This window comes from Nilaparvata lugens, chromosome 5, assembly GCF_014356525.2.
Source record: "Nilaparvata lugens isolate BPH chromosome 5, ASM1435652v1, whole genome shotgun sequence".
Lineage (NCBI taxonomy): Eukaryota > Metazoa > Arthropoda > Insecta > Hemiptera > Delphacidae > Nilaparvata > Nilaparvata lugens.
The window spans coordinates 50,891,740-50,904,626 of record NC_052508.1 but is presented as its reverse complement, the minus strand read 5'-3'; the positions used below and the strand labels follow the sequence as shown (position 1 = coordinate 50,904,626).

Here is a 12,887-nt window from a genome sequence, read left to right as displayed (position 1 = left end):
AGAAAATGATAGTACCACCGGCTTTGTCGAATGATAGACAAGGATAGCAAACCCAAAGTTGATCAAATACTGTCATTATAACGTGGACCTCCCTATAGAAGCATAAACTGATTCCGTTTCATTAACTATTTTGTAAAAACGTTCACATCAAATCAGAATCAGCTGATATTCAAGGTTATTTTACAGCTCTAGGGCCGTAAAAACTCTACCAACGTGGTCAGAAAACAATCACTTTCGGCTTTCATACTATGCACAAAATCCTGCTCATTACATCCAAGTGTGGTGATATAGTATCTTACGTCACAAGGACGGGAAGGGGCTTTTTGCAGGCGAGAATGATGTTTCTAGTGAGGCGTTAGCCAAGACTAGAATTTCATTCGAGCACTGCAAAAAACATCCACATCATTTATAAACATTCATTTCAAGTGTGCATGAATAATCAATCAGACATGAGTAATTTATAAAATGTATTTCTTGACAAATGAATTATAATTGATTATTTTGAAGAAGAATGAGTAAAATAATATCTTTTAATAATACATCAGATTTACCGATTTACCAACATCAGCTATCCTCTATAGAAGTCACTGACAAGGCAGAGAATCCGCTATGCTGTTCTCCAATTTTCCTCCACTGACATTAGTCTGTGGTTTTATTTAGCTGGAAAGAGCCTGAAAGTCTGTATTATCTGAATTAGTCTATTGTCTGTATTAGTCTATTTGAAGGCAAGCTCAAATGAAGAATACTAACTGGCAGGCTTGCTCAATATAGATTTCAATATAATATGTTCCAGCAGATTTAACAAGTGTCCTAGAAACTGGGCCTGAGACAATTCATTATAGTGACTCAAAATTTGTAATGAATTATGTCTATAAAGCATGAAAGAGCAAAGAAAGCATGATATTTAGGCCCGGTTCTACAACAGCCGGTTAAATTTTATCCGTGATTAATTCTATGAGAACCAATCAGAGAAGCCGTCTTTTCAAAACGCACTAAGAGTGTTTAATTCTAATAGGCTATAGTACTGAAGGGATAGTTGCCTTCTGAGTTATTTAATTACTAATAGTACTGAATTACGGCATTACAGCATTACCCTAAAAATGTATTTCTTTTTCAATGGTTCTAGACAAAGCCACTCCACCCTACAGTAGCTTTATCAGTACATTTAAGTATATTTTATCAGTACTTGACAGTTATTGATAGAATAATTTATTTACCAATCTGGATAATAAGGTATATGACTTTCAATGAAAAAGTGACAAAACATTTCTATTGTCTTTCAGTTTTGATTTTTCAGAAAAACTTTTGAAGGTTTATATCTATAAATTTATCACTGTATCGAGTGCAGGATGAAGTCGACTGTTCCTAGAAAAGTATATTGGAGAAAAATATTGTATTTGGAGCTGGAGATCAAAGACAGTAATAACCAGCTATAGTAAGATTAACTTCAAATTGTCAGCATTACTCATGAATAGCATAATTGCTTCCCATTCAATCAATGCTGACGATTAAAAGTGAATCTCACTATAGGTTGTGCTAATGTTTAAAAATGGGAAACATCTTGAACTAGACTACCTTTTAAATCTCTCTCTTACTTGCATTAATCTGTTTGTAGGCTACAGTTGAGTAACCTGTTCAATTTGAAATAGGGCCATTGCTTAGTCAATTGGAAGAATGATGGGGTATGATTGGAACTACAGTTCTAGGTGGGTTTCGAACTACGAGGGAATGATTTTGAATCTCAGAACTGTCTGTGAAGCTGGGATCAAAATGGTTAATCTTCCAATGAGGGTACTGCATCATGTGGATGGCGCTTTCACTTATCTAATCAGCTATTAAATGTTAGATCAGATTATTTGGCCAACCAATCACCCACAGTAATAATAATAATAATTAATCAAAGATATTTAGTATTTTCAGAAGCTTTGCATTACTCATTGAATAAAACTAATGTTTTAAAAAATATCTCCAACTAACTGAATAGTCTAAATGAGATATGTTCTATGATGCTTGATGTTCAATAAGAAATGTTCTATGATACAGTGTACACATTATGAATCTGAATACTTGTTCGTATGCTTCGTAATTCACTTTCTTATTGTTGTGGCTATCACCACATAATTATTTAACAATGTATCTCACAGATGTTTACTTATAGTTTATGCTATCACCCACTCATTTTGGAGCAGTAAGCATCAGAGATTATGTGTGCATCACCAATACCTAATAATATAACATTTTGAATAAAAACACAAATATGTTGTCAAATTCTATACAGTTGAATTCTGTTTAAAATTTGACAACATATTTGTGTTTTTATTCAATTATGGAACAGTTCTACAATATTGACAATGACTCAGTCGAATTTTTATATAACATTTTGTTTGGATGATATTAGTAGCTATTGACATGTACTTATAATATAAATAAATTGTGTGATTTCTTTAAATGAAAATAAAATTAACCCTGTTATTCAACTGTATTGTAGTTGAGTGATTCTATCATTTTAGGATATGGTATGTAATCTGTAGTAGGCTAAGTTGCATTTAATGCTTGATTGTTTAGCCTTATTCCAGTTGTAATCAAAGCAAACTGTCTGCTGTAAGACTTTACTTTATTTATAAATATCTTGTTATTATTCAATCATCTGTAATTCATTAAAAAGTGAAACTAAATTAAAATGTATGACTATGAACAGAGTTTTAATTTATTCAATAAACCTATTTCCTAACCAACATACATTTATTGGTATGAAATATTGATAGATATTATGTTCGAGCACCTTAAATGTTGGTCCCGACTGAACTTAAACAGTCGAGAGGCACATTGATGGCTTTAATAAAAAATGTATGTATATAATTTATATTTGAGGCAAAGTGTAACCGACCATCATGGACTCCCTACCAATAAAAGTCATTGGAATATTATTACTAATTAATAATTCTAAAAAAAACTCTTGCTCCACTGCTTTTTGCAGTTTTAACTCTTTTCATTGTTAGTTTTAGCTAGTTCTATTGTAATACAGTGATGACTTGATATGTAATTTTTCATAAAATTGAAAAACTAAATATCTTTTTCCAAAAATCAAATTGGAGGTATCTAATCGAAGATGTTTTTCTTGCTAATTCCATGATCCTTCGCAAAGGTCCAATTTTCGTTTCTTTGACCTATTCTCACTAGACAAGAGTATTTGAGATTTCAGATTCGCATTGGGACTTAAATTCTTACTTCAAAAAAATATTGATTATTCTGGAACTTTGTATATTAGTCAAGGATGTAAATGAAAATTTCGTATTGCAGGTCCTATCATAACATCAGTCTCCTCATCAGTAGGCCTATTCTCCACTTCCAACGGATTCAGCTGTGAATCTTGCTCTGCTCTTTACAAAAATAAAGGCACACTCACAAGGCACATGAAGTACGATTGTGGTGTAGAGCCTAAATTCAATTGCACTTTTTGTGATAAAACGTTTAGGAGGAATTAACACCTACAAGATCATTTGATAGTCTGTTTGTTCAATCCTGAACGTTCTTCCTTACCTTAGTTATAAATAATTATTAGGAACATGGAAATTTAAACTGTACTACAATTAACGGTAGCTACCTCCAGTATTTCATATTTTTCTATGGAGAAAAAAATAAAGTAGAAAAACCTAACAGGAATGATTATCAGCTTGTGTCAATGGAATGTACTGTATAATCATTTCGCTACCTGTTTAGACTAGTTCTAATTGTTAATCTTCCAATATCACAATATTTATAACTTTTAAAGGTCAAATTTCCATTTGGAATAAAAAGTCTCTATTATAGATGATTCATGCAAAAAAAACTATTATATGAATTAACAAATGTAGGTAGCTATTGTTGCTTATGTGATAAAAATGTGTGAAAATCAATTTTTTACAATTGCTCGTAAAACATTTTTTCATCATAAAACTGCTGAAAATTCATCATAAAATAGATGATTTTAGAGTAGGGAACTGATAATCTATTTTATTTATTTATTTATTACAGAACAACTATTACAGACTACAGGCATTAAGCCCAAAACAGTCTTTACTACCATTTACAATCGAATAAAGTAAGTTACTAAAAGAAATAAAATGAGAGATACAGTACATGCAATTCACAATATATAAGAAAGATGATAAGTATGAGGAAAGCATAAGTAATTGTAAATAATCTAAGCATAAATAATAAATACAGAATAAAACTAATCTAACTTATCCAAACTCATCTAAAACTTATCCAATAAGTTATAAAAAGAATAGGCCTACAATTGAGCATAGAAACAGGTTAAGGGAAAACATGTGCCACTGTGGGAAGAAAATTGATGAAAGCAGAGAAGAAAAGAAAAATTTTAACAACAGATATTCAAGTATAAAATTTAAGGGATTTAAACTGTATGTTTGATCAACTCTATAAAATTAATAAGAATCACGGACATCATATTAATTGAATCAATTCAGAAACTGAATTCAAAAATGATAGCCTCAATAATGCGCCTTCTAACCTCACTAACAGGGCCATGCACATCAACACCTTCACAAACGCTATTGAATAGCTTCAAAACTCTATTAAGTGGAGAGCAGAAGTTATGAAGGGTCCTTGATCTTGGTACATGAAAGGTCCTAACTCTTCTGACATTGAACGTGGGTACCTGGAAACCAATCCTAGAGAGGAGAGCGGGTGAATTAATGTAATTTTTCAAAAGTGACACCACAAACATCAATGAAAACCTGTCACGTCTAGCCCTCAAAGAGTCCATATTGAAAAGGGATCTCAAACGTCCAGAAGGAAAACCCAAGGGACAGGCTCTTCTAAATTGCATATAGAATAGGAAGCGAAGGAGCTTATTCTGTACTTGTTCGACTCTTAATGTATCCTGATGAGTAGAGGGACTCCAGACAATAGATCCGTACTCTAGGACACTTCTGACTAGCGACTGATACAGAGTTACAACAGTCTCAACATTATTGAAGCCGGTAGAGTTTCTCAGAACAAAGCCCAATAGCTTGTTCGCTCTGCCTTTTACGTATATGCACAGTGCATTTTATACTGTCCGACTCACTACGCATACGCAGTACCGATTAATGCCGGTTACAGAGCTCGACCGACCGTCAGTGCATCAGATGATGTACGTACATCAGAAGTGCGTACATCAGTCGCGCTTGTCTTTTTCATAGAGATTTAATGAAGGTGTCTTTTTCATTTAGATTTACTGACCGCACGCATGCGCATGGTCAGTACCATGCGTTTTACAATGCATACGAAGGCCATTCATTGGTCGAGCTCGTGCGCATCCATTACATCGGTCGACTGAAGCGCTATTGAAGCAAATATAATAGAAACTTTCAGATCTGTACTGATCAGTAGCCCGATCGCCCCATAACCACTGTGCTGACACTTCTGCCCGACAATGAGCTGATATTGAATTGAATAACATAATGAGTGAATTCAATTAATAAATATATCATATTTGAAATCAGAATTTTTCTATACATTTCTAACTTTCTTATTAGAAGAATCATATATTATTATTATCTATGGTAAATTTATTTGGTCTGTAGCTTAAAGTGACTGCAATTTTTCCAATGGTGATACTAGAGATTTGCTATCGAAATAGATTTTGATGTTTCAAGTTGCCTTGTAATTATTCAGATAACTCATTAAAAGTTCTGATGGACATTTTGAAGTTGTTAAAAAATTAATCTTTATCACCAAGCAATGATGTATACATAACACTGAATTCCCCTTGAAATGCTCTCCATCTCTCTCTTTGAAATGATGTATTATTTCACTATTCAAAGTTTTCCTTTCATTGTTATAGCAGTTTCAATGTAGGGGGTGAAATTTTCATTGCTGCAACAAGTGTCAACTCAGCGGTTCCACACCTTCAACAGAGGGGATAAAGATGCGCACTTTTGCTATGTTCACCTACTAACTAGTCCAAATCAAGCTGCAAAGTCAAAAATTGTGTCACAGACACCCCCTTCAAATGTCATTGTCAAACGACCAATTGTTGCAGCGATGAAAATTTCAACCCCTACATTGAAGCTGCTATAACAATGAAAGGAAAACTTGGAATAGTGAAATAATACATCATTTCAAAGAGAATTCAATGCTCTACAAACCTACGATAAGCATCAGCTTTTATTATGCATTGTTGGAGAGTTATAAGACCTGAAACAGCAAAAAATTGGATAAAAACGTTTTATTTTAACAATTACACACCTTCAAGAGCGAATATCTCGGGAACTGTTGGGAATATCACAAAATTTCACTGACCAAAAAGTGTAAAGAATTTATCAAGCTTCATTTTTTAATTGTTACTTATGTCGGTTGAACGCATTGTTCTCAAGATATGAGCGTGGAAGCAAAACGCTGAAAAATTCAACTTTTAAACCACCCTCATCCTCTTAGCACATGAGTTAGGAATGGGGACTTTTGGTATGTTCTCCTCCTAACTAGTTACAACAAAGCTGCAGTCAAAAATGTTGTTTAAAATATTCCCTCCAAATTCCTTTGTGAATTGATCTATTGTTGCAAAAATTGAGATTTCACACCCAACACTGAAGCTGTTCGTAAAAGCGTGAAATTATACATCAAATTAAAGAGAATTTAATGCTCTATTAGTTCATAATCAACATGGATTTTCCCGTCGATTTTTAAAAATGGTATAAGAGCAAAAATAGATCAAAAATTGGTGGCAAGCGTGTTTTTTTCAAAAATGTTACACCTTCAAGAGCAGATATCTCAAAAACTATTGTGAGATATTGTTGTGATATATTTATTGTTGAGATATTAAAAACGTTGTACATTGAATATTGTAAGAAATTATGTAAGCTTTAATTTGTTATATTACAGTCAAGTCCTTAAGATTCATATTTTTTTTTAGTTTTATGCGTGAAACCAAAAAATTGTACCTTTAGACCACCCCCACCCCCTTAGCACAAGGGGTAGGGGTGGAAACTTTTGATTTGTTTACCTCCTTACTACCCTAAACAGAACTGCGGGGTCAAAAATTGTCTTCCCAACTTGTCCCTCTATAACCTTACCTTGACTATCATTCAATTTTGAATTTTTACACAAATAGATTTATGACGGTTGGGAAATATTTATACATTATTATCATAATAATTGAGTGATACATTTTCCAGGACCGTCGCATACTATAGTACAGTGTATTTTTATAAAAAATAATTTTATCTGTTACTTGTTACACAAACAGATTCATGTTCTCATAATAATTGAGTGGAATGTTTGGCAGGATCATCGACCAGAGGTCTACCTCACGAGGTGTTCGTCTGCGAGTTCTGCCTGAAGACCTACAAGTACAAGCACACCCTGGCGAGGCACCAGAAGATAGAGTGCGGCCGCAATCCGCAGCTGGAGTGCACCTACTGCAACAAGAAGCTCATGCACAAACATAACCTCAAAAGCCATCAGTTCTCCTGCAAGGCCAATCCCAACTTCAAGGCCCATCACATCATCGCCGAGCAGGCGATTGCGCAGATCAAGAAAGCTCTTCAATAAATACTTATTAGTATACGATCTGCGATCCTATGAGTATCTATATCTTAGATATCATTCTTAGTTTATATCCTCATAAGGATGTAATATAACATTTTACTGTTACAATTCTGTGTAGTACTGTTACTGCACTTTTCAATAATCTTTCGAATAGTAGTATTTAGTCTGATGTAGTTTAAAATTTGACTGTTACAACGCTACAACAAAACACTATGAAGCGGATTCCTATATCAGTGTAAGAATAGAATAGAATATCTTTATTAGCCTCAATAGAATATAACAATTTGACATATAGGCCAGTCAACACAATACAATACAACACAATAAAAACAGGGTTTATACAACACAACAATAAACAGCCAGTGTCTGATACAGTGAAAATATTCTCATGAGTTCACTCAGCCCGGCTGAGGCTGAGCGGAATAGTCCCATTATAACTCATGACGAGCCGAGAAGAATGAGCAGTAGTACTAAGAGATCCGAATCCATTTATTCTGTCAAAAGTTATAGGTGTTCGAAATTTGGATCCTTGAGATGTTCTTATGCACCTCTCCACTAGGAAATACTGAAATAAAGTGCATCTAACGGATGATTCTCATAGAACATGGTATTATGAACTTATATACTATTGTGTAAAATCTCAATCTGCGGACAATGAAGTTGGAGATGATGGTTGAAGCTAAAAATGAGGTGTTTTTCAAAATACACGGAGAAAGGTTACCAGGTTATCTTGTTATCAGGTGCACCGAGAAATCTATACCGTATAAGATAGAGCGTTCTACTTGGTCTTAGGTTGTAGAGCACAAAATTACGCCCAGAGGGATTTTGCATTAAACATTTAAATGGTAATAAGATATTGATCGAAAGTCAATTTTTTCTTAAAATTTTACTCATTTTTGCAAAAATGTAACTCAGTTCTCATTGAAGATAAAAAGTTCCGAATGATCTCATTTTATTAAGAATTTTATAATCTAAAAAAAGTAATGAATGACATTTTTTTCCGATTTTTGGATCTGGCGAAAATAGCTGAAAACTGAAAAATGAACGGAGAATACGAGGTTTTTGGGCCACTCTGTATATCTATCATATCTAGCACTAGGAAATTTTGCATGAAAAAATTGGTTCTGGACTTATATTATGTATTCAAACAATATATAAAGAAATCAGAACTACAATATAAATTTCAAGCACCAATTTATTTAGTGACTGAATATTTATTCAATGTAACAATATTGCTGACCCAAGAAACGGTTTAACATTGAATATGCTCAGGTTTGTATTTCTTACTATCTAGCAACGCTGATATTTTGCTGGTTGGAGGCTCAAATCTCAGTTCAATTTATTCAGACTATATTCAAGCTAATGTAGTAGTAGCTATCTAGATTCCGCTGTTGAACCAGTACTTAGGTCTTATGTGAGAAAAAATATTTAGAAAAAACTTATGATGGATCTTTTGAATTACTATGGCCCAATTGAATAAATAATTATCATATTTTTATTTTAAGTTACCAAAGTTATAGTTGATCTAATAAAGAATGTTAATCTAATGAAATGAAGAAGAAAAGAAAAGGGGAGGAATAAAATATAAACCAGAATGAGGACATAAGGAGAAGGTGACTTAAGAAAAATAAAAATAACTAGTTGGTTGGTAATCCAGACAGCCATTGATAAATCCCTAGAATGAAATTTACAATAGATTTCATGAAATTTCGACAAAAAATAGTATTTTTTTAAATTTGAATAGGATCCCCAATGAAACCTACTGTCAAATTATTCTTGTAAAAGACATATTAAGCTGTTTCCATCAACTCTGTATAAGCACTTGGCTATTTTTTTCTTTACAATTAGTGCAAAGCGTTGTTAACTAAGTACAAATCGTAAACATTCTTTTTATTAACTTTATAAAATTACTGATAAAGTTCATAAGATTTGTATATTATTCAATGTAAAATAGAATAAATAAGCAAATTGATTGTTGATGTACGTTCATAAATTAATGATGAAAAATGTTGTTATTTAAGAGCATGATTCCTATTATTTAGGTGTTTTCTCTTATAATCCTTCATGAAACCTAATTTAGTCGAAATATTGTAGGCTTTTCATAAAATATTACCGTAGGGTACGTTATTAAAGTACCTACTAGTCTATACCGTAACAACTAAGCATCACTACATTACTAGCATAGAGAAACGAGAACTATATTTCAGTTCATCTATATTTTATAAACTATAAAACTATATTTTGATTTAGTTGATCTCTAATTACTGGATTCGATTTCCACTTGAATAATATTAATTATTGATATTTTAATTTGTTAATGTTGATTTTACAACGCTAGTAAATGGTTAAATAATAATGGCTAGTAATGTGTACATATGTACACATTGTACACACTAACAATGTACAACTAATAGTATGTACAGTAACTATATAACCATATGGTTATAATAGTGGTAGGCAATTCTTTTAGTTTTTTAATAGTGACGGCTAATTTTTTATGTGAATTTTGCAATATCCTGGTGTCACTCTGTCGCCAACCCAAGTTTTCCTACTGGTTGGTTTAAGTCAAGTGATTAGTCAATTAGACTAAATAATAATTGTTATAATTATTAAAAAATACCTTTTTCCATCATGTTATGCTAGCTAACAAAATATAGTGCAAGATTTTAGAAGGCATGATTTTTTAATTGTTTTATGAAAGAAAATTGTTGTTAGTTAAATTACTGAGTGCTTTTGATCAATAAAAATCGTCTAATTATTGTTATTATAACAAATTATCACTAAAATAATAGATGTAGGCTAAATTACTTCAAAACGATTATAATTTCACCATCATGTTCAACAAATGCCTTGAGCAGGCTGTAATTTAGTTCAGTTGGGAATGAATAATAAACTAAAAACTTTCAGTTGGTGTCATAAGACATTTATTTAGCCTATTGAAACATATTTAAAAGCACAATTCATTCCTGTTTCTGCACCAAGCTTTTCTATTCAAAAATGGAGTCCGCTGTTTCTTTGAAATGAGGCTAAATTGAAGATTGATGTATAAGGCATTTATGTTTACTTATGTCTCTCTCTTTTACATCCTAAATTTTCCATTACGGTAAAATTGAGGATTAAGTGCATGAGAGTCTTTTCTTTGTTGCTTTTTATTCTTTCTATGCATTCTGTTAGTTTTTCTCACTGTGTCCATTTTCATTATTTTGTTTTTATATACAAGATTCATTTAATTTTCAGTGACTCTGAAAGAACAATTTTAATATAATAATGAAGAAAGTTATTTTATTTTATTTTATAAGATTAGTAGGTATAGATATAAATGATTTTGTTAATACCAAAATAGATTGTAAATTTGGTTTTGTTGAAAAAGTTCTTTGTTGATCAAAAATGATTCTTCTTGTTTTATTTTGTTAAATATTGGTACAAATTTTTACAATATTCATAACAAAAAGTGTTAAAATGGAACACAATTGATTCAGTTTATTTTAGTTTTGTTGAAGGATTTTTTATTTTGTTTTGTTGTAGTTAGTTTTTTGTTTTGTTGAATGATTATTCCGGTTTGTTTGAATGTGTTCTGGTTTAATGTATTGTACTGTAGTCCAAGATAAAATTATTATGTTAAGCGACTCATCCCTCAGCACAAGCATTATGCTTAAAGAGGGATGAACCATTAATGTTTCTTCAGGAGCACTTACCTTTCATTATTATTATATCCTATTTTATTTTATTTTATATTGTATCATTTGTAATTATTTTATCTACTCATAGGGTTCTGTTTATTTATTATTTTATTCTTGAATGTTTAATGATTATGAAATGCGTTTGTGTTTTTGAATGTAATTGTAATTTATTTTTATTGGTTGAATAAAGCATCTATTATTATTATTATTAATCCACTCACAAATATAAAATACAATAATAAACAGAAATCTACTGTATACAGAATCCTCCTATTTTGTATTTCACACAAATTTATTACGGTATCATAGTTTTATCATTTGATTTTATAATAGTTATAGTGTCATTACGACCACTTATCCTATTGCTTAAATCTTACAAATTAAAAACTATTTAATGTAATATTCTTACAAAAATGTTTCGATCATGAATATTATTAAATAATAGTTTGGATTATTTGGAAAAATATCAAGAACTGAAGAATCTCTTGTAAACCTTTATATTTGGCCAGCCTGTTTCATTTTTTTATAGAGTTACTGTTAGTCTGTTACTGGTATGATTTCATTATTAATAAAAATGTTAATCTATTGTCATCTCGATATTTTGATTTCAACAATGATCACAAATATACAAACATTACTCTTCTAGAATAGATAGAACGGGAGTATTGGACCAGCAGAAGCACATCCACCTCTAATAAATGTCATGCCCAACGCTATCGAATTGACAACACTGGAAAGTAGCGCTAAATTTAATTCAAAATCAATCAAATCAATACTGAACGAAGTTGGCCTGATTCAATTGCATGTAATTAATAATTCTTGAACTATTTCTTTAGACTTTTTGATGCTTTCAACTCGGTTTAACTATTTGACAATACTATATTTAATAACTACTTCAGTACTACAGTGCTACATAGGGCCTTCTCCCCACCAGGGCATGGCATTTATTAGAGGTGGTTGTGGCATAAGACTCTTTGCCTTCGTCAACTATTTCAATACAAATGTTTCTGTTATTCAATAGTGGTAACAAACAAATAATTTATTGTATTTCCAGTTTTATCAAATTCACTACAAAATATGATCGATTTAATTTGAATTTAAAGCCTTGCATGAAATATTGTTGGTAAATATTATTACTAGACTAGCATCATCATTTCATGTTTCTAGCAGCATGGGCCAGCATAATTTCATGTATTTCTTGTATCAGATTTGATTAAGGCCTGAATCATTGTAATTTTATAATACTATTATATTATACATTATTATCATATAAATACCAGGCCTACTGTACTATTATAAATTTATTAAGATTTCCTTACTTACTCAAATCAGTATCAATGGGTGATTTTCAATTAGTTTTCACTCCAGTTAGCTGTATTAAATCTTCTAGTTCTATTAACATTTATAATTTCTCAAAAAGCTGGATGAAATCCATCAGACTAGGGGTCTTATTAATAAAAATGTGAAAGCATCTACATTACAGAAAAATGTACCTATAGTAGTCCATGCACTAGATACATGGTGTCTAGTGTGTGAATAGCTAATTTCTGTATTACGACCACACAAACAGCATATTTTTGTTACGGTACTTGTATTAAACAGTATTACTGAGTATACATTATTTTTTATTGCTTGAAAAAGCATTTATAAATATTAAAATATTTCAATTACTAC

At 31.5% G+C, this 12,887-nt stretch overlaps 1 protein-coding gene across 39 annotated transcripts in view; it reads left to right on the top strand.

Moving 5' to 3' along the window:
* LOC111063080 (longitudinals lacking protein) overlaps window positions 1-12,887 on the top strand; it is a 592,348-nt gene that overhangs the window by 33,014 nt on the left and 546,447 nt on the right. Inside the window, exon 5 of one of the 39 annotated variants that reach the window (XM_039428602.1) lies at window positions 7,271-12,291. The exons of the other annotated variants lie outside the window; for them this stretch is intronic. Within the exon in view, the coding sequence (XP_039284536.1) occupies window positions 7,271-7,536 (266 nt within the window). The 3' untranslated portion in view covers window positions 7,537-12,291. Of the gene's footprint in view, window positions 1-7,270; window positions 12,292-12,887 lie in introns of those variants that run through there. 39 annotated transcript variants of the gene reach the window in all.